The sequence below is a fragment of the Leucoraja erinacea genome, chromosome 2 (assembly GCF_028641065.1).
Source record: "Leucoraja erinacea ecotype New England chromosome 2, Leri_hhj_1, whole genome shotgun sequence".
Classification (NCBI taxonomy): Eukaryota; Metazoa; Chordata; class Chondrichthyes; order Rajiformes; family Rajidae; genus Leucoraja; species Leucoraja erinaceus.
In genome coordinates, this window is record NC_073378.1 from 42,159,035 (window position 1) to 42,186,439 (window position 27,405).

The window sequence follows — 27,405 nt, forward strand, 5'->3', positions numbered from 1 at the left end:
TCTTTATAGGAAACATCTGCATCAACAGATGTATCCCTTCTCCAAAGAACAAGGAAAAGCACAATTTGGTATCACTTGGGGATTAACAACAATTTCTTTCATTTATAACATTGAAATGTCTCTTGGGTCCACCACAGGGGAAATCCTGGAACTATCTGTGAAACGCTTTCCATTGGCCTGCTTACCAGATAAACTTATTTCTGCAACTCGCTAAGCGGTGTTGGGTAAAAGGGGAGTTCTGGGAAATGCTATCTTTATAGAATTCTTGACATATTCTCCTTTATTAAAATTATTGAAACTTCTGACACTCCTGTTTATTATCCAGCTGGATATGTGACGCCCACTCGATGTTCTCACACTTAAAAACGGGATGATTTAGGATTTTTTGTTAAGGCGCCAGAGAGGAAGAAGCACTTGACAACTCTCAGCCTTTTACTTTGCGAAATTGTCCCTGCCAGCGTGCATCTATCAAGACAGCCTAGTAGTGTGAACAAGTCAAAGACATCAAAGAGGCCCAAACTTTATTTTATTTTTTTTTAAACACAGGCATATATTGATACATGCTCTTAAATTATTTGTGCATATAGTTGAATCAATAACACGTGAAATAGAGTCAAGGCTTTCATGGGAGGATGAAGGGATTACTCAAAAAAGTTCCATTTAAAATCTCTTAACGAGTGCTCAAAACTTTACCAGAAGCAACAATCAAAGTGGAAACTAATCAGTTAACAGAACGCTGGATAATTATTTAGAAAGGAAATGAATCAAGAGAAAGGATGTTGTTTGCTCCTCTTGCAAATCTTGTGGAAACGTAAATTGAAAATGTTTTTTTTTAAGTATTATTGGGAGGGAAAGGAGCTTGAAAGGGAAACTGATTAGTGGCCAGGTGGTGGGGTATTGTAGGGACAGAGGTTCAGACTTAGGAAAACTTGTCAGGAGCAGAGGGAAAATTGAATGGGAAATGCAACCATCAGGTCAAACTGGTGGAGATACAGAAGTGGGAAATCTGAAGCTGGTGCAGTCCTTTAGGGTGAAAAGTCAGCATAAATTCTCCTGGAGGTCTTGGTCATTATTCTGGTAAACATTCTCTGCACTCTTTCCAAAGCATCTTTCTGTATTGGGGTGACCAGAACACAATACTCCAAATGCAGCCTAGCCAAAGCTGCAACATGGCTTCCTGAGTCTTATATTCAATTCCTCGACCAATGAAAGCAAGCATATCATATTTATCTAGGAACATGTTTCAAATTGGTACACTCTGGTTTAATGAATGAATGATAAGTTTATTGGCTAAGTATTCACATACAAGGAATTTGCCTTGGTGCTACACCCGCAGGTGACAACATGACATACAGTGACAGTGAGGAATGACACATAAAACATTAAACATTAATAATAAAACCTTATTGATTAAACATGTGAATTAAATAAAATACCAGAGCAAAAGGAGGCTACAGATTCTTTGTTATTTAGTAGAGCTACTACACGTGGAAAAAAGCTGTTTTTATGTCTGTGTGGCAGCTTTGACTGCCTTCCAGAGGGAAGTGTTCAAATAGTTTGTGGCCAGGGTGAGAGGGGTCAGAGATGATCTTACCCGCTCGCTTCCTGGCCCTTGCAGTGTACAGTTCGTCAATGGAGGGAAGGTTGCAGCCAACAACCTTCTCAGCTGATCGGACGATTCACTGCAATCTCCGGATGTCGTGCTTGGTGGCCGAGCCAAACCAGACCATGATGGAGAAGGTGAGAACAGACTATTCGATGGCCATATAGAATTGGACCATATAGAATTGGCCCGAAACGTTGCCTGTTTCCTTCAGTCCATAGATGCTGCTGCTCCCACTGCGTTTCTTCAGCATTTGTGTGTACCTTAGAATTGGACCATCATTGGCTGTGGCAGATTGTGTTTCCTCATCTGCTGCAGGAAGTACATCCTCTGTTGTGCCTTTTTGACTGTGGAGTCGACGGTGGCCCCTCATTTAAGGTCCTTGTCCGCACAAACTTAAAATACTCCACCGATGTGACTGTGGTTGATGATGGTGAGTGGGGTGAGGGGAGGGGGAGCTAAAGTCTACTATCAATTCCACTGTCTTAAGAGCATTGAACTCCAGGTTATTGCAATGACACCAGGACGCCAGCTGTGTCATTTCCTATCTGTGGGCACATTCCTCCCCGTCCTGGATCAGTCAATCAGGCTATTAAGCCTCTTTCTAATCATTCTGAAGCTTTTACTGAGGTTTTGTAGAATTTCTCGGCCACAGGTTTAGATGTTAGTAGGGATTTGGGGTAGTGGTATTGTATTTAATTTTCTTGATGCAAATCGGCGATTATAGTTTCAGATCAGCAAAGACTGCCACAATATATGCCACGTTGTTATGATCATAGAGCTCTAGAGTCATGCAGCATAGAAACAGGCTCTTCAACTTACTCTGTCCATGTTGACCATCAAGTCTATAGCCTGCCATGGTTAGGTGACTCAAGTGCTGTTATATGTTGTGAGAGTACCTGCCTCAAACATCATCTCAGGCAAAAGAGTTCCAGTCAGGCAATATGATCCAGGTTATTACAGGTTAATGTACCTTCTCCTTATTTGTGCTGTGATGAAACAGGGATGATGTACGGGGCATGACAACGGAAGTGTTCCATATTAGAATTCCTCCAGCCATCTCCTTCCACAGATCACACTTCACCACAAGGAAATGAATGGAATTGAAGGGCGCAGCATGGAAACAGGGCCTCCGACCCACTGAGTCCACACACACACACCATTGACCATCCATTCACATTAGTTCTATTTTATCCTACCCTCTCATCTACTCCCTAGATACTCAGGGCAATTTCCAGAGGCCAATTAACCAACAAACCCATTCTCAACAAACCATTTTCTACTTACCAAAATTGTGGACAATGAGCTTCACTTTGTCCAGCATGAATTCGGAGTTTAACTGACCTAATTTATCTTCATAAGTTTCAATTTTCTCAAACATTTACAGCAATTGAACTGACAGCACATTTTGATTTCTAGTGTATTGGCAAAATGAAATGGGAAATAATAATGGAATTATGAGCAACTTGGGGACACCAAGATAATTTATTACATAGATAAGAAGATATATAGAGGGATAAGAAGATTTAACCAGGCAATCTGAACAGATGAAATAGGTCTCTTTTTCATTAGAAAAGATTAGAGAACATGTACCTAAAGTGATCAGATTATGAAGAATTTTGATAAAGTAAATAATATTAAACCTTGTTAATTTGTTTTGTAATGGGCTAACTAGAAATTGTAAATTTAAGATTGCAACAAACGATAGTAGTGCAAATTCGGCAGACTTTATGCCGAGTCTCATTGGGATGTGTACAATGTCATAGAGTCATACAGTGTGCAAACAGGCCCTTCAGCCCAACTTGCCCACACTGGCCAACATGTCCCAGCTATACTAGTCCCACCTGTCTGCATTTGGTCCATATCCCTCCAAACCCGTCCTATCCATGTACCTGTCTAACTGTTCCTTAAACATTGGGATAGTCCCAGCCTCAACAACCTCCTCTGGCAGCTTGTTCCATACACCCACCACCCTATGTGTGAAAGAGTTACCCCTCAGATTCCTTTGAATATTTTCCCCTTCACCTTAAACCTATGTCCTCTGGTCCTTGATTCATCCACTCTGGCCAAGAGACTCTGTGCATCTAATGGAATCCATAGTCAGCTTGTAATACTGAATCAAAAAGATACTGGAAAGGAAATATTCTACAATGTTGAAGAAAGGACCCATGAATGGAGCTGATGAATAACTATTTCAGGGAATGATAATTAAAAATCTATCATTTCTGGAAATCTGAAACAAAAGCAGATAATGCTGGAAACTCACCAGGTTTATGGCTCTGATCCACAGACGCTATCTGACTAGAAGTGCATTTCTAGCATTTTCTGTAAATGTTTCAGGGAGCTGGAACAGGTATTATGGGTTGAATAGGACCCTTATTTGCTTTGAGAATTCAACATTCATATTTCCTGCACAGTATTTATGAACTTGCCATACTCACCCATCACTGTTTATATCTGAGACAGCCACAGTGTATCCAAAGTAAGAAGCCATCTGTGAATTAATTTAAGAAATAAGTCAGTGGGGAGGAGGGGATAGTTGCATCAAAGATACATTTTTATTAGATGACAATTGCAGCATCAGACAGACATTTAAAAAAAAAAATCACAGCAAGGACATATTAATTGATAATTTCTAATTGCCCATGAGAAGGTTTGGTGAACTTTTTTCACTTCATGATGGGAAGAAACTCTCCCAGTGCCCAAGCGAAATACGAGCAACTGAAGCCAAAAAGTGGATTTCCTCCATTGTTGTTGTACAAAAGAGTTACTATGGTTTGTCTTAATGTCAGATGTTAAGCCACCGAAGCTAAATTGTCAAACTGCAACATCCTGCTTTGAGTTCTTGTGTCCAGAGCAGCCTGCAATACACCACGTTGATGGTAGTCACATCAGGCATCAGGAACTCCCATCAGAAACTCCAGGGTTTGAACTCCTGCAGAGAAACGGCACTATATTTCCACGCCGAGTATATTTGATGATTTGGTGGAGTACTTGCAAGTGGTAGTATCCCATACACCGGTTGCCCTTGTTCTTTTAGAAGGTAGAAGTCATACGTTTGGGAGATGCTGCTGAGGGAGCCTAGGCAGGTTATACACTGCACACATTGCAGATACAGTATACCCGATGGTGGTGAGAATAAATCATCCAAGCAGTTTTTTTCCTAATGCTTTGAGTATCTTGAGAGTTGTTGAGGCTGCACTCATTCAGTCAAGTTGAGAATATTGCATCATATCCCTGACTTGTGCGTTACAGATAGATGGCAGAATGTCAGGAACCAACTTATTTGCTGCGGGGTATATTCCACAGTACTGTGGAAATCAGTCTCACATATAACATCTCGTTGCTTATGACACAAAACATAATACATTGACTATATGTGATAGCTTCTATAGCATCTGATGTGATCTCATTTTGAAAACATTGCAGCACAAGTAAAGTATACGTTTATGCATCTGATATGTAAAATACCTTTTAAAATGCATTTTCTGGATCTGAGAAATGTTAGCCTCAGCAGGAATGCCTACTGTAGATCTGAAGAAATGAATATTGAATAACACAGAGTAGCTAGACACATAAAGCTTGAGTAACTCGGCGGACCAGGCAGCATCTCTGGGGAAAAGGGATAAGTGATGTTTCTGGTCTGCGTCACTTCTGGACCTTCCCATATCTCTAATTCCCCCCCTCCCTGACTCTCAGTCCAACGAAGGGTCTTGACTCAATACTTCACCCATTCCTTTTCTCCTGCTGCCTGACCTGTTGACTTAAACCAGCATTTTGTGTTGATCTTCAGTATAAACCAGCATCTGCAGTTCCTTCTTACACATCAGAGTAGCTCTTGGTTATCTCAGTGTGACAGAGTATCGTTCGGCTTAGAACTGGATTGGGAACAAAACAATTGGGCTGATATATAATGAGCAAATTCTGAGTAAATTGTGCCTTAATGTGACGTTGGGCAACTTTTGAAATGTTTGCTGTGGATGTTCCACATACGTGAGGAAATTGGACCAGGCACTTCCTGTTGCGATTCACCCAAATACCAATGTTATTTCCTCAACATGTTTCACGCACATGATGGTGCATGTGTATGTTGATTAATGAGATACGGACAGAAAATGGATCAAAAGGCACTGACATGACTTTGTAATCAACTTGCAGTGTACATTACATTGAAAGCAGGATATCAGTTTCATTTTACCAACTGACCAACTGACTGAAATAGACGGATATCTGCAGTTCACAGATGCCTCCGTCTGTGACCTTTTGTCTACCGTTGGAGATCTATGGAGTGTGAATGGCCCGCTGCATGCCGAGGGATGATCTTCCCTGGGATACCCACATACCATTTAGGGCCTGTCCCACTGGGCGTCATTTGCGCGTAATTTACGCGACATCACTTATGCGTCACGATGCACGTGTCATGCCGCTCACGTGATGCGCGCATGGTGCGCATTACGCGCGCGTGGTGGGTGGTGACGTAGGCAGTGACGCACGGTTGCGTGTGGCGCCCCAGGATTTTGGGATGTACAAAATCTTCGCGTGCCATCTGCGTGAAGCACGAATGACGCACAAATGGGACGGGCCCTTTACTCTATTCTTCCCTTCTGCACCACTGAACCTCTCAGTCTATGTTCTAAGAAAATCATTTCCCACTTGCGTGAAATGCACAAGTCAATTTTAAACATTTCTTAAACATAGAAACATAGAACATAGAAATTAGGTGCAGGAGTAGGCCATTCGGCCCTTCGAGCCAGCACCGCCATTCAATATGAGCATGGCTGATCATCCAACTCAGTATCCCGGACCTGCCTTCTCTCCAAGATACCTTAGCCAAAGGGCCACACAACTCCCTCTTATATAGCAGAAGTTGTGGCAGAGAGTTCCAGAGATTCACCACTTTGCGTGAAAAAGTTTTCTCATCTCGGTGAAATTATCCAAGCTGTGACCCCTTGTCCTGGACTTCCCTTTCTTACAGCATCTAGCCTGAACCCCTTAAGAATTTTGTAAGTTTCTATAAGTCCCCTCTCAATCTTCTAAATTCTAGAGAGTATAAACCAAGCACAGTTAAAGAGAATGAACCAGGATAAGTTGCCACTTTCAACATTTTGCAGCTGCTCTGGACACAAGACGCTTAAAACACAATATTGCAGTTGGGCAATTTATCTTTGGTGGCTTTGGTGACATTGAGACAACCCATAGTGTCCCTTTTTTACAGCAACAATGAAGGAAATCCCCGTTTTGGCTTCAGTTCCTGCAGCCAAATGCCAAATTTCATTTTTATCTCTAGTTCCCCTTGACCATTTTATGCATCTCAGCATAACCTGTTTTCTACTTTGTTACCGAGACTCAGCAGTCATTCCATTACTTTTGACTTTTTTTGGCTATTTGGATTTCTAACATAATTGAAGTCACTATTACTCTACAATAAAATTGACATGTTTCGAGGTTCTCCAGAAGAGAAAGTTTTCAAGGCTTTTTAAAAAATTAAACAAGCAAAGAGGTCTTACCTTTTCACCAGTGAAATTCAGAATGAAAGTCATATCTGTTGAATTTATAATGGCAACCTACAAAAAAAATTGGCATTGATCATCTTTTCTGGACAATGTGATCATAATAATAAATATGTGAACACTGTCAACATCTAATATTACTCTTTCTGGAGGTGACAGATAAACAGTGCTATCTCCACACAGTATTGCTAGCTGCTCCGGACTCTGTTAGGCTGCATTGCACAATCTAAGCACCACCTGCAGTTCCTTGTGTTTGCAGTACTGTAAATGTGTTCTCAACGTAGCCTCGTGCAGCTGGAGCAAGACTTCTCCACTTCAGGTAACTCACCCTCTTTCAATCCATATCAGAATTGACCTCTTCTTCATGGCTTTAGTTTAGTTTCAGAGACACAGCATGAAACAGGCCCTTCGGCCCACCGAGTCCGCATCGACCAGCATTCACCCGTTCGTTAGTTCTATCCTTTACACAAGGGACAATTTGCAGAAGCCCTACAAGCCTGCATGTGTTTGGAGTGTGGGACAAAACCGGAGCACCCGGAGGAAACCCATGGAGTCACAAGGACGTACAAATGCCATACAGAAACCACCCATTGTCAGGTTCGAACCTGTGTCCCTGGTGCTGTAAAGGGCCTGTCCCATGAGCATGCGACTGCATGCGGCAAGCGCGACCAAACCGGAAGCAGGGGCCGGCGGGGGTCGCGCGGAGGGCGAGTGATCCCCGTACAGGGCTGGTCCCACCAGCATGCGACTGCATGCGGCGAGCGCGACCAAACTGGAAGCGGGGGCCGCGGGGAGGTCGAGTGAGTGACGTGAAGTTCGAGCGAAGTCCGCGGGAAGTTAGCGCATGACGTACAGCTTCAAGACGCTGCGTACGGCATCATGACGCTGCGTCTGCCCATCGAGGATGTGCGTACGTCCTCAATGTGGCTGCGGGCCGGCAGGCTGTTGCCACTCGGAATTTTTGAACAGTCAGTTTTCCGGAGCCCCGCGCGATGTCGGGACTAGCTCCGCACAACTCCATACTTCTCCGGCGATCGATTAGGTCGCGCTTGCTACATGCAGTCGGATGCTCGTGGGACCAGCCCTTTAGGCAGCAACTTTACTGTTGCGCTACTGTGCTGCCACTGTGTCATCATGTTTCTCGTTATCAATTAGTATAATTTGGCCAGTTGGGCATGCCTAACAGCACTTATTAATAGCAACACATTGACAGATAAAATAGAATAATCTGATTTTATCAGCCGGAATAACTAATTTGGTCTTAACCTGTCAGAGATATTAGCCACCCCTCACCCCACTTCTCTGCTGCTGAAAACATACTTGTTTCACTATTTCCTAATTATAGTAAAGGGTCTTGGACCTGATGCTATTTCTCTTTCTGCAGATGTTATCTAATCTGCTGAGTGTTTGCAACGTTTTCTGCAATTTTATTCTCTTTGCCTCTTGCAATAAAAGGAACATTACCTCCCTAACTACTTGCTGTTAAAGTTTTATATAACCACATGCCCCCGAATACCATTTCAACACTATTCTCCTTTTTAGGTATAAGTTAAAACAGTTGATGAAAGTCTCCATTTTGACTAATTTTCCCTAATTCAGCAGCACTCAACAATGCAAGAAAAAAAATCATGCATAAAATATCTTAAACTATCCCTTTAGCACAGGAAGAAATTAAAACAAAAAAGAAACAGCTTCATGGTTTTTGGGAATAAAATCTAGACAAAAGAGTAATACGTACATATCCAACTGACTGAGCACCTCTTGGAATCCCAGCAACAAATTCTAGTTAAAAGAAAAAGCCAGTTGGCAAACATGGTTTTATTAGGTTAGTTAGAGATATGTCTTTGTATTTTAAGGAAGAGGAAATGGCTAATAAAGGCGTAATGAATGAGTGCATGCCTTCGGTGATCAATTAGACCACTTACCTTGTTCAGAGTCTCCTGTGAATTCCCCTACGGCAACCGAGTATCCTGTTAAGAAGATAAATTACCCTCATATGGTCAAATTGTAGTAATTACAACATCAAAGCACATAATTCATATGGAAAAGCTGCTGAAAGGGGTGCCATCCTGGTAGTTGTTGGGATCTCAGCCACCAGTGGTAACCCTGACAGAATGAGCGTGGGTTTAGAGTGATTGCACCAAGTTACCTTTCATCTGACACAGTAGCACCCGTGGACTGAAATCTCTGGTGCCTGCTGCCACCCCAAAGTGTAAGGCAGTCATCCCTTCCTCCCAGCTCTGCCCCTCTAGATATAGAGTGGACATGTTTGGGGGAGATACATGTTCCATCTAAAGCAACATCCCCAAAACCTATACTAGAGGCCAGCAGCAAAGTACACATTTCTAGCTTTCATTGCACCTCAGATAATCTGGGCAGATGTACAACAGAAGACCCGCAAACTGGAAGCATATATTTTAGAAATAAAATAGGCGTAGTAGAAGGCCTTTCAGCTTGCTCTACCAAATAACATGATCATGGCTGATTATTCAAATGGTTCTTCTGTTCCAGCTTTCTCGCCATAATCCTTGACCCTTCCAGCCCCGAGAACAAAATCCAACTCCTTCTTAAATACATTCAAATATTTGACTCCAACTGCTTTTTTTGGTATTGAATTCCATAAAATCTCCACTCTAAGGAAGATGAGGTCCCTGTGGTACTTCACTAACCACTATCTGCCTTGTATATAAAGCCCCGTTTATTCTAATTCTTTCATTCCTAGTGTCCACCTAGTTCTCTATCCATAATCAGCATTTACCCCATAATTTCATCTTTTCTTTTTATTTTACATGTTATTCTTTTATGTGGGACCTTCTTGAAAGTTTTCTGGAAATCTAAATACACAATACATATACACTGATTCTCCCTCATCTATTCTGTGATTTACATCCATAAAAAGTCCAGTAGATTCATTACAACCTTTATGTAAAACTGTAGCATCTACCTGACAGGCCTTTAATTGCCTGCTTTTTCTCTTCCTCTTTTTTAAAAAAAATATTGGGATTATATTAATCACCCTCCAATCGTTTGGAAGTGTTCCAGAGGAATGATGGAAATTGACCACCAATGCATCCAACATTTCTACGGCCAGTTCCTTAAGTACTCTGGGATACAGACTATCAGGCCTTGGGGATTTTGCCAACATTATTCACCAGTTTAATTTTACATTTATCATTTTATTAAATTATTGTGAAATAAAAACCCTATAAAAAAAGCTTTCTGTTCCACCTCCATTCACACTTCATTTTTTTTAAGTGTGAAGCTGCTCGTTGGAAAAATGTTAATAATGCCAACTCTTTTCCCTCTCTCCCTTTTTAATTATTTATTTTTATTACTTGACAGCCTTCAACTGATTGTGTTTTCCTTTGCAGATTTCCACCAGAGAGAAGCAGATTGCATGCAAAATTGAATAGTTTGGGCGCACAGTGCAGCACTGAAATCACAATGTTAAATGTATATTACTAATACACGCAAGTTCTTCCTTGTGAGGAACTAAGTACTTGTGTAAGCATTCGTAATATACATTTAATATTGCAATTTAATTGCTACAGAATGGATGCAAATTCAGTGGATTCAAAACTATTCAAATGTGTGTATGTGTGCGCATGTGTGTTTTCATCCTATAGCTTCACAAGTTCACAAGTTATAGGAGTAGAATTAGGCCATTTGGCCCATCAGGCCCACTCCACCATTCAATCATGGCTGATCTCTGCCTCCTAATCCCATGTTCCTGCCCTCTCCATAACCCTTGACACCCGTTCTAATCAGGAATTTGTCGATCTCTGCCATAAAAATATTTGTGAGCTGTTTGTCGGTGAAGGCATATGAAAAGATCGCATGAAATTCACTGCCACCTTCGGCTTGTCAGCACAGACTTTGGTCAATTGAAGTAAATTTTGTTTGACAATCCTTATCTCTAGTGCAAAACACTGCCCTCATATATATGTTTCTGAGACCTGGACTGCCTTTAAGAGGTATCCTAAGGCACTGGGAAAATATCATGAAATGTCTCTGCAAAATCCTCCAAACTCATTGGAGGAATATCAAATCAGCATCAATATATTATTCCAGATCAATATTCAAAGAACTGGGGCCCTGTTTATTCTTGGCTGCTTTGGGCAGGCTATGTCATGTGCATGCCTGCCTTCAGGCCTATTCCAAGCTTTCTCATGAGAAAAGGTTGTATAGTGAACAGCGAAGGGAAAAAAAATCAGGGATCTGCTCAAAGCCACCATGAAGAAATGCAATTTGCCCACTGACATCCGAGAATCCCTTGGAACAACTCAGACTGAGGAAGAAGTACTCAGAACAAGTAGATAGAATGGTAAGAAGGCATACAGTATGCTCGAGGCATGTTCAAGACATATAGTCGAGGCACAGTGGCGCAGCGGTAGAGTTGCTGCCTTACAGCACCAGACATGTGTGTTCGATCTAGCATCGAACGTTCCAGATCCAGGATGCTGTCTGTGTGGAGTTTGTACGTTCTTCCCGTAACCGCATAGATTTTCCCAAGGTTCTCTGGTTTACTCACACATTCCAAAGACAATACGGTTTGTAGATTAATTGGCTTAGCTAAAGATTGTAAATTTCCTTTAGTATGTAGGATAGTGCTAGTGAATGGCGATCGCTGGTCATCGCAGACTCCGTGGGCCAAAGGGCCTGTTTCCGCGCTATATCTCTAAACTAAACTAAACATTTGAGTACAAGAGTCAGGAAGTCATGATACAGTTTTATAGGGCTTTGGTTAGGCCACATTTGGAGTACAGTGTGCAGTTCTGGCCACCTTATTAAAGGAAGGATGGAAAGGAAAGAAAGGAGGCTTTGGAAAGGATTCAAGGGAAAATTGCCAGAATGATGCCAGGTTTAAGGGGTATTAGCTACAGGGAGTGGCTGTACAGACTTGGAATATTTTTCTGGAATGCCAGAGGTCTCGGGAGACGTGATAGAAGTATATGAAATTATGAGAGGCACAGATAGGGAAGACTGTCAGAACATTTTTCCCAAAATGGAAATATTAAATACTGGAGGGTAAAGCTTTAAGGTGGGAGGAGCAAAGATTAAAGGAGATGTGTGGGGCAAGTTTTTTGTTCACACAGAGGGTGGTGAGTGCTTTGTATACTTTGCCAGGGGTAGTGGTGAAAGCATGTACATTAATGGCATTAAAGAGACTTTTGATTAGGCATAGCCTCCTTTTGCTCAAGTATTTTATTTAATTCACATGTTTAAGCAATAATGTTTTATTATTAGGTACACAAAAAAGCTGGAGCAACTCAGCAGGTGCAGCAGCATCTATGGAGCGAAGGAAATAGGCAATGTTTCAGGCCGAAACCCTTCTTCACCGGCACCAGCAGAACATACCTCAATGTTTTATTATTAATATTTAATGTTTGATGTGTCATTCCTAAGTGTCACTGTATGTCATGTTGTCACTTGCTGGTGGAGCACCAAGGCAAATTCCTTGTATGTGAATGCTTGGCCAATAAACTTATTCATTCATTCATATGGATATGTAAGGAATGGAGGGATATGAATTCTGTGCAGGACGGTAAGAGTTGGTCTTAGTATCATGTTGGGAACAGACATTGTGGAGCAAAGGGCCTGTTTCTGTGTTGTACTATGTTTTGTGCTATGTTTGATGCCTATGGAAAACTGTAAAGAGGACCTCAAGTCCATGCATTTGGAGCCCTGGGTGACTGGGAGTAGGAGTGGTTATATTAACCCTCACACCCACCCACCTGTCCCTCCACGATTGCCCATCAGCCACTGCTTATCCGACCTTATCAACAGTGCGCTCACTTTGAAATTCCAGTGTGTTTTAAATTATATTTATATTAAATCTAAACTTACTTAGCAATGATCTATTTGGGACAAATTGAAAATTAAATAAATATGCATTTTGGAATGTCGACATTGAAAATAGCCTTTGGTAACTTTCACCAACATAACACTACCCTTTTCTTATTTAATAAGCAGGAGGTGATAAATATCTAGACCCGCTTCTAAACATGCTGATAAAATATGTGTTTCAGTGTATATAATGACATTTGGTGAAAATAACAACTATACAACATACTGTAAATTGGGTTTCGGCCCGAAACGTTGCCTATTTCCTTCGCTCCATAGATGCTGTTGCACCCGCTGAGTTTCTCCAGCTTTTTTGTGTACCTTCGACTTTCCAGCATCTGCAGTTCCTTCTTAAACACTACTGTAAATTTTAATGGCTGCCTATCCATTAAACTAACTAAATGTACTTTTACAATATAGTGTACATTTCAATAACTAAAACCCACCTACACCATGTGGTAACTTGTCATTTCAAGTTAACCAACAGCAAAGTAAGAATCGTGAAAATAAAAATAAGATGCACAAGATGGCAGTCTGAAATGAATGTGGAGAATCTGGAAATATTCTCTCAATTACCCCATTTCACAAATTGTAATATAGGGTTCTTTGAGAATCCCTATAGGAGAAACAGGCACTTTGGAATCAAGACGACAAGAATGAATTTCTTCACGGTCTTCTTCATTCTCCATCTCAATGCTCTCCAGATCCCAACAAAAAATGTTTTACATGTTGCCTCCAGTTCTTTTTCCCATACATCTTGAACAAAGTTTCCGCTAGTTACCAAGTCTCCAGTTGATTTCTCCTTTTTTTTTGTAGCCTGGAGCTTTCTTCCCCACTCTTCCTCTTAATTGTATTAACAATGTTAGACTCAGCAGCAAACTTTCTTAATTGTGGCTCCTACATTAATGTAAAAGTCATTTATATACACCATGAAAAAGCAAGGGCCATAATAATTTAGCCCCAGGGATTCCTGCCTCCAGTCACTACAATTCTCATCAATCAATAGGCTTTCCTTTCTCTCAAGCGGCCGATAGTTAACCCAACTTTCCACCTTCCCTCAGGCTTACTGACTTGATCATCACACACCTCACCAAAATCCAATGATCTACTGTACATCAAACTTTCTGACCTCATCAATGCCCTCTACAACCTTTTCATAAAATTCTAATATATTATGAGCCAAGATCTACCATGAACTAATCCTTGCCAACTTTTGTTGATTTCTCATGGCCCTCTGAATGCCAATTCATGCTGGACACCAGAAACTTTCCAACAACTTGCTTAGTCTTGATATCAGGTTGACAGTTACCAATAACGGATTTAAATACACATTTAATAAAAAAACATTGAAAAATACTAGAAATGCTCAGTACCTGGAACAACCTGTGGAAAGAATTCAGGTGATAGGTCACTGACGTGAAATACAAAATCAGATTATCTCTGCACGGTTACTACAAAGTCTGCCACATAGTATCATCATAAAAAGGCAGAAAGTGTGGGAGTAATTCATTCAGGTAGCATCTCAGGAGAACATGGCGAGGTGATGTTTCAGGTTGGGACCCTTCAGACTTTTCGAGAGTTGCTGCTGAGTTACTCCAGCACTTTGTGTCTTTTTTATTAATGTAAACCAGAATCTGCCATTCCTTGTTTCTACATATTATCAGCATTCAGGTTTTATTTCAGATTTACAGTGTTCTGATTGTTTTTTTTCTTTTGCCTTATCTCCACTTGCAGTGATTGCCCTAAGACTAAATACTCCCTCCCATCCCCATGACTACCATTGACTTTCAACGTGAAAAAGGCTGTGTTGATTTCTGAAACAAATTTAGCTGCTCTACAGTGGCAACACATAAACCTTCCCTTAAATGTTTGTCCTTTTTGCTAGGGTAATTATTGTAACTAAAAGGCATCAGCTTGTATTACCATACATAAACTAGTTGAATTCACCACTTAAAAGTAAAACACTATTCGTAAATGTCAACTCACAATAAGGACAATGATCTAATTCAATTCAACAAGCAACAGCTGTGCCTGTTTAGCTGCATTGAGGCCAGTCAATTTGCTGTATAAATATAAAAGCTGTTCCTTTGACTGCATTGCTTTTAGAGTGCAGATCGTTTTAATGTGGTGTTTCTTTGATTAACATCTTTAACAGATTGGACATCTGGTGGCCAATAATGTGTCATGATATTCCAAAAGCTTCACACAACAAATCATGACATTCCATCCCTGGTTTATTTAATTTCACAATCATTTTGTTGCATCTATTTAGACCCTGATATGTGTGATTCTCCCGAAACTAAGGTTTCAACAGACAATAGGTGCAGGAGTAGGCCATTCGGCCCTTTGAGCTAGCACCGCTATTCAATGTGAATGGCTGATCATCCACAATCACTACCCCGTTCCTGCCTTCTCCCCATATCCCCTTACTCTGCTATCTTTAAGAGCCCTATCTAGCTCTCTCTTGAAAGTATCCAGAGACCCGGCCTCCACCGCCCTTAGAGGCAGAGAATTCCACAAACCTTTTCACAAAGTTTCACAATAGGAGGGCCATGCAAACAAACTGTTTATAAATAGATGACGATGAAAGGAAATGTATTTTGTGGGTTTTTTTTATCTATTCCATTAGAAAGCATTTGACAAGATCCTGCACCTTAGACAGAGTAAGGTGCATGATTCCATGTTGAAACATTTCCATAACAGAAAGCAATACAAGTTATGAATATATATTGTTCAGCTGGAATAACTGTCACTGATCCAACTATTACTTTTACCATTATCATTCATAAACTGACCTTGCCTAACAATAATTTCACTGTGCTATTTAGGAAGTTATACCAAGATCTGGACTGGAAAGGCCACTCACATTCAATAACAGAGGAGTTTATGAGGCTCTTAGATAGCCACATGGATATGAAGAGAATGGAGGGATATGAATCATGAGCAGGCAGATGAGATTAGTTTATCTTTATTAGTTAATCTGAGTTAGTTTTATCTTCATGTTTGACACAGATATTGTGGGGAAGGGGCCTGTTCCTTTACTGTACTATTGTATGTTCTAACAATGCATTGATTTTATGTAATTTATTACATGCAAGAGTAGTAACATTAAAAGTGAGTGCTGAATAATTACTGTCTTGTGACTATTGAAGCATTGAATTATCTGTGTCTAGCAGTCATCAACATATTCTCCACTGCAGTAAAAAAATGTCAATGGAACAATGCACAGACCAAAATACACAATTCATTAAATTCAATACACAATTCACTATTTCTCTCTACACTTTCCGTGCTGTTGCAGTCTTGACGTGAAACATCAAACATCCCTTTCCCCTCCACAGATCTCGACCCATTGTGTAGCAATGTTACAAAATTTTGAGATTTAAAAAATCAAATCTGCAATTTATCCCATCAGATAAAGCATGAAAAGAACTTTAATTTGACACCTAATTCACTTTCATATCTTCAGTATTAAAACAGTTATGGTCATTTTCATACTCTGAAATTAGCAACTTGTTCCCTATTGCTTTTCCATTGACTTAACTCAAAAGCTGTGATTGAGGACGTCAAAAGCCCATAACCTTCTTAAAAATTAAGAGAACTGAATGAAATTTTCAGTTATTATAGATTGAAGCATTCTGAAACAAATATAAAACATCTTACTTGGATGACCTGAAATTAAAGCATATAATTAGTTAATTACCTAATTGTAGTTAATTACAAAATTTCGGCTCTTCAAACCACGCAAGACATGCCTTTCTGCCCAATACTTTCCCATTAAAAATGTCCTGTAGATTCCATTTCTTAAGAAAAGGATTTTTTTTTAAAAATAGCCTAAGTATCCAAATAACAAACTAATCCCATTCACACAAGAATTCACTATATAACATGACTCTTAAATCTCACTGTCATGAATTTATATGCCAGATGGAAGGAATTTAATGTTTAATTCCCATAAATTAATCTAGAAACATCCACTCAATATAATCAAAATTATTATTTTTTTGCACAATACATGGGACTAAAACTGATATTTAGTATAAAAATATTGACTATGGATAGACAATAACACAAAATATAGACGATTTAGATGCTCTTATGACATGATTGTCCAAAAAAAAGAGCATTAAAATCATCTTGCGAGTGGGTTTTTCTGGAACACAATCGATTGGAACGTTGCATTTGCAGTGAATTTGAACTCCATATCAGCAGGAACAACACTGCCGGTTCGTATGGGGCCCAAATCACATTTTTGCAACGTAAAATTAGATTAAAGCCATCCCAAGAAGCAAGTTTATATGTAAAATAAATGACTTGCCCTTTGTTTTGTCCCATTCTTGCGATCCGTCATGTTGTAGGCATTGAGGGCGTTAGAAGTTGCTTATTTTATTCTAATTATTAAATTGTCTCGCGATTAAAAAAAAAAAATCGGGAACGGAAGTCCGATCGATTATTCTTCAGCAGCTGGCAGCCCGAGGAAATCCGCCTCCGACAGGCAGTAGAAAACTGGATTTTAATCCCACCCCCCACTCAAAGGTGCCAAACTTAAGCACACGGCCAGTGGCAGAACTGCAGCACCGCTGAAAATAAGTTTTGTAACATTGCTACATTGTGTTACTACAGCACTTTGTTTTATACTCTCAATTCCAGCATAACGATCTCTAGTGACTCCATTTTACTACAAAGGTGGATGCGTCCAAATATGGATTCTGAATATACTATCCATTCAATGATAAGCAATTGTCTAATCAATAAGGTTTGATATAGAAATGTAATAGGTCTGGTGCAGGTTACATTAAAATATGGTGACTAACCAGAAAGTGTTTAAGGAGCAGGATAGCTTTTTCTGAATTACAGTTTGGCAACACACTCATTGAAGTTACTCTTCAGAGGAACAATAATGAATGTGGGTGAATTAGTTGATTCTTCATTTTTATAAAGTATATATAGCAAGTCTCACCTAAGTAGTTGTCATCATAATCAGCAGGAGCCACTCCAGTTTGTCGTTCTCCAGTCACTCTCCGTTGCAAGTTTCTAAAGTCGTATCCATTTGAAATTTCTAAAGTATCGGCAGTAATCACCTGACCTGCAATTCAAATGTTTTAGAAAAGGCTTGAATGAAGCAAAAGGCCATTTAACACATTATAATTAGATATCATTATAATTTAATATTTCCAAAATAATATACACCAGTAATTTCCTCAATTCACATGAAAATGTGAACTCTGGAACTCTCTGCCACAGAAGGTAGATGAGGCCAGTTCATTGGCTACATTTAAGAGGGAGTTAGATGTGACCCTTGTGGCTAAAGGGATCAGGGGGTATGGAGATAAGCCTTGAAGGGCCGAATGGCCTACTCCTGCACCTATTTTCTATGTTTCTATATTTCTATGATAATGCAGCCTGCTTTTGGGTCACTTGCTGATGTTCGAAGAAAAATTGGATGTGAAAATGTTTTTAATAATTCCAGATGGCTTGGAACACAGCATCTGATGTGAATCTCAAAAAATAATTATTTTGAGAAATATGAATTTATATTTATACCTAAGCCCAATAACGTATATTAATATGAATACTAATAAGTGTAATTAGCAAGGGTGTTAAAGGTTACGTGAGTTGGCAGGAGAATGAGGTTGAGAGGGAAACATAGATCAGCCATAATCGAATGGCGGAACACACTCAATGTGCCGAATGGCCTAATTCTGCACCAATATATTATGTACATATGAATTACTCAACAATTTGCCATATAGACAGATATAAACAAAGTCAACTAGTTTTAAGCATTCAAGAAGGAACTGCAGATGCTGGAAAATCGAAGGTACACAAAAATGCTTCCTTCTCCCTGCCACCCCCTATCAGTCTGAAGAAGGGTTTCGGCCCGAAACGTTGCCTATTTCCTTCGCTCCATAGATGCTTCTGCACCCGCTGAGTTTCTCCAGCATTTTTGTGTACCTTAGTTTTAAGGATTGACTCAAGCACTGACTATTTGTTGACCACAAAGTAATTCAAATTCTGTCCTACAAATGAGTTCTCTATTGATTTGTTGTCAATTATTAATTTAGAATAACATGAAAATTATACATTTATCACAGCCACTAACGATTTGTTAATTGTAAGATAATTCTAATTTTTTTTTAAATATTTAAATTATTATAATTTTGATCATTTGATTTTTCTCAATACATGACAAATAAATAAGGAATGTTTTACCTAAATGTATTAGATGTTGCTGCACAAAAAAAACTATATAATGGGACTCGGCACAGCAATTGTTTACAACAGGATTTACCACACAGTGAGCCTACAGTTTTGGCTGCAGTAGTATTCTTTTGTCAATGGTCTTAAGGCTGAAAGGTTTTTCGCTATATTTATATTAAAATGTTACAATAAAATGAAATGGCCTTCATAAAAATTTATGTCTACGGATGCATGTTTCAGGAATTAGATTTAGTTGATTGAGTTGACTTTTATTACAGACCACATTAGCCTTAGACAATGGACTTCCCCGGAAAATATCTCCGGAAAAGGATCATCTTGATTCTTTGTGGGGTTCTCCCAGTCTGCCATCATAACCTCAGTGAAGGTTATTAGAAACATGCAAACTCGTCTTTATCTACTGAAATCATTTTGACAACCCCCCAGGGAACTGAACTCAACAATAAATGCCTCCATTTATTTAAACACATCAGTAATATGAGTGGGGGGGGATGCACCCTGAGGTAAACAGTAGGCTTGGCAGGTAGCTCAAATGGTCATTAGTGAGCTGATCACAGGCCCAGACATTTCCAGGACTAATGGAGAGACCTCCTAACATAGTCATAGAATTCTGGAGCCACCCAAGGGGTCAGGCAGCATCTCAGGAGAAAAGGAATAGTGATGTTTTGGGTCAAGACCCTTCTTCAGACTGAGTCAGGGGACAGGGAAACAAGAGATATAGACCTCTCCTCCTAAGACTGGAGTCTTTTACTCAGAGAAGAGAAATTAAGGATCAGAGGACATAGGTACAATATAAGATGTGATAGGAACCTGATGGGCAACATTTTCATACAGAGGGTGATGGGTAAATGGAACAAGCTGCCAGAGGAGGTAGTTGAGGCAGGTGCTATAACAATATTTAAAAGACATTTGGACAGGTACATGGAGAAGACAGGTTTAGAAGGATATAGGGCAAATGATACTAGTGTAGATGTGGCATGGACAAGTTGGACTGATGGGCCGTTTTTGTGCTGCATGACTATGATTCTATGACTATGAATATGCAAGAATGCAGTATTCATTATGAGTAATGTTTGTTGCAAAAATAATCACAAATTTCTATTCATCCATAGATATAGTTTTACGATTATTAATTTTAGAAATCCAATAGGTAGATATCCTGAGGGATCTCTCAAATTTAAAACATTATCAACAGCAACCTTACAACTTCTTGCTGCTGATCTGGCTTGTGCTTTTCTTAGTTCCGTTTTTAGAGAAACATCATAGAAAAGGCCCTTTGGCCAACCTTGTCAAGACCGACCATTGATCAGCCATTTGCACTAGTTATATGCTATCCCACTTTCTCATCCATTCCCGACTTTCCTGCGCACTTTTCCAGCAGCCAATGCACCATCAAGCCCACACACATACTTGGGATGTGGAAGGAAATTGGAGCATGCAGAGGAATCACACGCTGGCAGAGCAGGCTTGATGGGAGGAATGGCCAAATTCTGCTCCTATGTCTCATAATCCTATCCTCAAAAGTACAACAAATCTTATCTGTCAAATTAGACCTCCCCTCGCTTCCATACAGTCAGTCTTAAGAAGAGTCTCAACCCAAAACATCAACTATCCATGTTCTCTAGAGATCCTGCTGCCTGTCTCGCTGAGTTACTCCAGCACTGTGTCCTTGTTTTTGTAATCATCAGCATCTGCAGTTCCTTGTTTCGACATACTGGCTTACTGATCCTCAGTTCGCAGCAAGCACATGACTGCTGACATGTCACAGCCTTGATTCAGATTTGGACAAATAAAGTGATTTACAGAATTTACAGAGATGAGGTGAGATAAACATTGTTGACATCAAGGCAGTATTTCATTGAGTGTGGCATCAAAAAGCACTGGTAACATTTAAACCATTTGGAATCAGGCTGGAAGCACCGAGAACAAAAATCCAGGAATACACAGGAGATCAGGCAGTGGGACATTTACTTTATCAATCATCTTCCTTCATCACAGGGTCAAAATATCTGCTGATATTTGCAGTGTGCTGATATCCATTGGCAATTTCTTAAATAATGAATCACCCTGTTCTCACATGGGCAAGAGTCTATAGAGCATTGTAGTGATAAATAACATCCAACACAAAGAAAGTTTTCAAAACAAATCATTCACAGAATATAGAAATACAGAATATAGAAATTATTAGCAGGCCTGAAATTATTATTCATCCCAGTTTATTTCACTCACTGCTTGCATTATATTGTTGTAGTATATGAGATGCACTGCAACAACTAAGGGACTTCCTCTTCCCAAGCCAGTAACTACTACCATCAGGAATAAATTAGGATCATGTACATGGGATCATGGACTACCACATGTCCTTTATTACATCTAGGCTGGATTACTGTAACGCACTCTATTTTGGAGTTGCACGATCTTCACTGGCTCGTCTCCAGTTGGTTCAAAATGCTGCCGCTCGCCTTTTAACTGGAACTCGAAAGAGGGAGCAAATAACGCCAATTCTGGCCTCCCCCCACTGGCTCCTGGTGCACTTTCGAGTTCATTTTTAAATTATTTTATTTGTTTTTAAATCTCTAAATGGGCTCGCCCTGCCTTACCTCTCTAAACTGCTCCACCCATATGCTCCTGCCCGGTCGGTGCCTCAGGTCAGCTCATCAGCTGCTCCTGGAGGTGCCGAGGTCTAAGCGGAAGCTCAGAGGGGATAGAGCCTTCTCTGTTGCTGCTCCAGCACTCTGGAACACTCTGCCGTTGCACATCAGACAGGCCCCCTCACTGTCCATCTTCAAAACCAGTGTTAAAACACATTTTTATTCCTTGGCTTTCAACACTGCTTGAGACTTTGCTCCTGTTTTTAGTGCTTTTAATGTTTTTTAATTTTTATTGTTTTTAGTCCTTCGTTTAAGGTTTTTATTGTCGTGTAATAATTTCTTGTCCATGATCAGTCATGTACAGCACTTTGTTGCAACTGTGGTTGTTTTAAACTGCTCTATAAATAACGTTATTGTTATTACTGCTCCAATATATAGAAGGTACTAACCTGTAAATGTATTACTATGTGTTCATTATCACTGAGCAACACTCTGGATCACCAAACAGAGTCATACAGCCTGGAAACAGACCCTTCAACCCAAAACTGCTCACACCAACCGACATGCCCAATCTACACTACACCATGCTAGTTCCACCTCCCCACACTTTGCCCATAACTTCTAAACCTATCCTATCCATGTACCTGTCCAAATGCCTCTTAAATTTTATGATACTACCTGCCTCAACCACCTCCTCCGTCAGTTCGTTTCATATACCCACCACCCTCTGTGCAAAAAAGTTACCCCTCAGGTTCCTATTAAATCTCCCTCCACCCCAATCATCTTGAACCTATGTCCTCTGGTTCTCGATTCCTCTACTCTGGGCTGAAGATGTGTATTTACCCAATCAATTTCTCCAATGATTTTGTACACCTCTATAAGATATTAAATAACAGCACTATATATGTCTGAAGAATGGTGGGTATATAGAATAATCAGTCAGAGGAGGTAGTTGAAACAGAAACTTTTTTTCAGACTTACCATCGGAGCCTCCGAACACTTGCCTGGGATCGAAGCTCCAAGCACGGCCTGCGGATTTCACCATCGAGGAGCTCGCAGTCTCGGGTAGAGACTGATGTTGGGAAGCTCCAAAGTCACAAGAGGTTCGACCAGCTCCGACCCGGGGTCCGATCACCAAGCGCGGGAGAGCTAAGATCCTCCCAATACGGGAGCTTGCGCGCCCCGATGCGGAGGGCCCAACCGTCGACTACGGGAACCAAGATCGTCCCGTCAATGGAAGGTTCAAGGCCCCCAACCGCAGGAGAACAAAGAAGGGAAGAGATTGAACTTTATTTTTGCCTTCTATCACAGTGAAGAATGTGGAGGAGTCACTGTGGTGGATGTTTATGTTAAAATGGATTTTGTGAATGTTGATGCTTTTTATTGGTATGACTGTATGGCAAATCAAATTCCTCATATGTTGCAAAACATACTTGGTTAATAAAGTACGATTGAACACGTATAAAAGACACATTGAAACATACGTAGCTAGGAAAGATTTAGAGGGATATGGACCAATGCAGGCAAATTTGACCTGTTTAGGTGGGTCTCCTTAGCCGGCATGGACAAGTTGGGCCGAAGGGCCTGTTTCAATGCGGTATGACTATGACTGTAAATATTCTTCACATGGATTTCATCACTTTCTTTGCAACAATAATAATGCCTATCTACACATGTATTTTAAAAGATTATGTAGGCCGGCACGGTGGTGCAGCGGTAGAGTTGCTGCCTTACAGCACTTGCAGCGCCAGACACCCGGGTTTTATCCTGACTACGTCCGTACGGAGTTTGTAGGTTCTCCCCGTGACTGTGTGATTTTTTTTGCTGAGATCTTTGCTTTCCTCCCACACTCCAAAGACGTACAGGTTCATAGGTTCATTGGCTTGATGTGTGTAAATTGGTCTTAGTGTGCGTAGGATAGTGTTAATGTGCGGGGATCGTTGGTTGGTGCAGACTTGGTGGGCTGAAGGGGCCTGTTTCCACACTATATCTCTAAACCAAGCTAAACTAAACTATGTTATTTTGTGTCACTCTATAGTTCCTTCATGCAGCTATTGATCTGGAAATAACTTGAAAAGTGATTGGTTTTCTAAAACACCCACGAGGGTTCAAGATGATTCTTAAATGAAGGCTGCTCACAAGTATTTTGAACAGAAACAACACAAACTAATTAAAATTGACCTTTTACAAAATCTGATGAATGGTGTGATACAAAGACCACCTACATCAACAGATTTTGCCCACAAATTAGCTCAGCTGTTCACTACAGGCCCGAGCCAACATCTGCTCCAAAAGAGACTAATGAAGAGATCCTACTGAAGAGGCCTGAGGCAGACAGGAAGTAGTCTGCTTGCTAGTGGGACACTTTCATTGGGAAGGAAAGTAAATTATTTAGGTGAGGTGACAATTAATTGATTGGGCATTCTTTGGTATTCAAAGAATGGAAATTACTGCAGAAAGCAAACACTTTGTTCACTACGGGAGTTCCCATTAAAATTCTTCTGCTATATGATTTCTACCTTCTGGATGGCATCATGATTGTTTAGCTTCCAGAAACTGGGAAAATCAAAGAAGTGATTTATAGATATATCACTTTAATCTGAATGGTCAATTAATCCTACTTTTTTCCCAAATATTTATCAAATAACTCAAGACGATGTTTATTCAGTTCTATACTGATGATCTAAAAGTACTTTGGTGCAAGATGAGCAGTCAATGATTTTACATCGATCAAATTGACAAGAATCAGGTTTTTAAACTGTATTTTTTAAAACTTAAAAAGCCTCTTAAACACCACTGTATCCACCACCACCACCACCACCACCACCACTGGCAGCTAATTCCAATTACTTATCATTCTCTGTGAAAACATCTGTACACCACATTTTTACATAACTAAAACTGATCTTGTGCTCTTCCGGTTTGCCCGGTTTTTCTATTTGCACAAAAACGGTAAGGGGATAGCGCTAAGATTTTTTTTGCCACCTTACTCACCACTCTCCTGTACTCAAGTGCAACAAGTTTTGTTCCGATCGATGGTATATTGTAAAAGTTATTAAGGTTTGAAAATTTTAAACAGCGGGAGGGCGACGCCTCTTCATGCACCATCGCTGCACTGATTGGCCGTGTCTGCTGTCAGTCGGCTGGAGTTCGCCACCAGCGCCACGGTGAAGGATTGGCAGCGGCGGGGGGAGGAGGATGGTGCTGCGGGCCGAGCCCAGGGACTGGGTATGGCCGAGCCTGGGGCTGGAGCTGAAGAGAGGGCCGAGCCCCAGGGCTTGGGATGAGGAGGGGGCTGTATTCGGGATCAAGAAAGAAGCCGCGGCCTGGGATGGAAACAAGAACAGGCCTGGGTCCAGGGTCAGGGACGAGCCCTCGTTTCCTCCATCCCTTCCACTCTCTTTCCCCCTCCCACTCTCTCACTCTCCCTCCCTCTCTCCCTCCCTCACTCCTTTTAGTAGGAGGCAACCGTGGCTGTCAAGAGAAGATAGGTATAGAATAAAACTAAAATAAAAGATAAATTACACAGCAAGGCGTAGCCGGAAGCCAGAGGATTGGGAAACTTTCATAGGACAACAGAAGGAAACAAAATGGGCAATACAGGCTGAAACGATGAAGTACGAAGGGAAGCTGGTCAGGAATATAAAGAAGGACAGGAAAAGCTTCTTTGTTAAGGGGAAAAAGAGTAGCAAAAAGAGTGGGTTTCTTGACGGCAGACACAGGTGGAATTATTATGGGCAACAAGGAAATGGCAGAAGAGTTGAATAGGTACTTCGGATCTGTCTTCACTAAGGAAGACACAAACAATCTCCCAGATGTACTGGAGGACAGAGGATCTAAGGGGGTAGAGGAACTGAAAGAAATTTTCATTAGGCGAGAAACAGTATTGGGTAGGCTAATGGGACAAGGATGATAAATCCCCTGGGCCTGATGGTCTGCATCCCAGGGTCCTCAGGGAGGTGGCTCTAGAAATAGTGGACGCATTGGAGATCATTTTCCAATGTTCAATACATTCAGGTTCAGGTCCTGTGGATTGGAGGATAACTAATGTTATCCCACTTTTCAAAAAAGGAGCGAGAGAGAAAACGGGGAATTACAGACCAGTTAGCCTGTCTTCGGTGGTGGGAAAGATGCTGGAGTCAATTATTAAAGAGGTAATAATGGGGCATTTGGATAGCAGTAAAATAATTAGTCCAAGTCAACATGGATTTATGAAAGGGAAATCATGCTTGACTAATCTTCTGGATTTTTTTGAGGATGTGACAAGTAAAATGGATGAAGGGGTTCCAGTGGATGTAGTGTATCTAGACTTTCAGAAATACTTTGATAAGGTCCTGCACGGGAGATTGGTGACTAAAATTAGAGCACATGGTATTGGGGGTAGGGTGTTGACATGGATAGAAAATTGGTTGGCAGACCGGAAGCAAAGTGTAGGAGTGAACGGGTCCTTTTCAGAATGGCAGGCAGTGGAGAGTGGAGTGCCGCAAGGCTTGGTGTTGGGGCCGCAACTGTTTGCCATATATATTAATGATTTGGAAGAGGGAATTAGGAGCAACACTAGCACGTTTGCGGATGACACAAAGCTGGGTGGCAGTGTGAACTGTGAAGAGGATGTTAGGAGGTTGCAGGGTGACCTGGACAGGTTGAATGAGTGGGCAGATGCGTGGCAGATGCAGTATAATATAGATAAATGTGAGGTTATCCACTTTAGCGGCAAAAACAAGGGGGCAGATTATTATCTCAATGGGGTTAGGTTAGGTAAGGGGGAGGTGCAGCGAGACCTGGGCGTCCTTGTACATCGGTCACTGAAAGTTGGCTTACAGGTACAGCAGGCAGTGAAGAAAGCTAATGTTTGGCCTTCATAACAAGAGGATTTCAGTGTAGGAGTAAAGAGGTTCTTCTGCATAACAATAGGGCTCTGGTGAGACCACATTTGGAGTATTGTGTACAGTTTTGGTCTCCTAATTTGTGGAAGGACATCCTTGTGATTGTGGCAGTGCAGCGTAGGCTCACGAGATTGATCCCTGGGATGGCGGGACTGTCATATGAGGAAAGATTGAAAAGACTAGGATTGTATTCACTAGAGTTTAGAAGGATGAGGGGGATCTTATAGAAACATATACAATTATAAAAGGACTGGACAAGCTGGATGCAGGAAAAATGTTCCCAATGTTGGGCGACTCTAGGGGAGGTCATTTAAGACTGAGGTGAGAAAAAACTTTTTCACCCAGAGAGTTGTGAATTTATCAAAATTCCCTGCCACAGATGGCATTGAAGGCCAAGTCACTGGATGGATTTAAGAGAGAGTTAGATAGAGCTCTGGGGGCTAGTGGAGTCAAGGGATATGGGTAGAAGGCAGGCACGGGTTATTGATAGGGGACGATCAGCCGTGATCACAATGAATGGCGATGCTGGCTCGAAGGGCCGAATGGCCTTCTCCTGCACCTATTTTCTATGTTTCTATGTTTTTGTTTCCCCCTCCTTCTTCTCCTCTCTCTCTCTCCCTCTATCTCTCTCTGCCTCTCACTCTCTCTCTCACTCCCCCTCTCTCCTCTCTCTCTCCCTCTCCCTCTCCCCCTCTCTCTCTGTCTCTCTCCCTCCCTCACCCCTCTCTCTCTCTCCCTCTCTCTTCCTCCCT

At 41.0% G+C, this 27,405-nt stretch overlaps 1 protein-coding gene across 2 annotated transcripts in view; it reads right to left on the reverse strand.

Annotated features, from left to right (window-relative positions):
• Positions 1-27,405, reverse strand: part of itga8 (integrin, alpha 8) — a 238,126-nt gene that overhangs the window by 175,691 nt on the left and 35,030 nt on the right. For both annotated transcript variants that reach the window (XM_055655720.1, XM_055655710.1), the window contains exons 7-11: positions 17,918-18,043; positions 9,039-9,083; positions 8,852-8,895; positions 7,111-7,167; positions 4,045-4,097 (exon numbers count right to left, since the gene is read on the reverse strand). In XM_055655720.1, the coding sequence (XP_055511695.1) occupies positions 4,045-4,097; positions 7,111-7,167; positions 8,852-8,895; positions 9,039-9,083; positions 17,918-18,043 (325 nt within the window). The remainder of the gene's footprint in view (positions 1-4,044; positions 4,098-7,110; positions 7,168-8,851; positions 8,896-9,038; positions 9,084-17,917; positions 18,044-27,405) is intronic.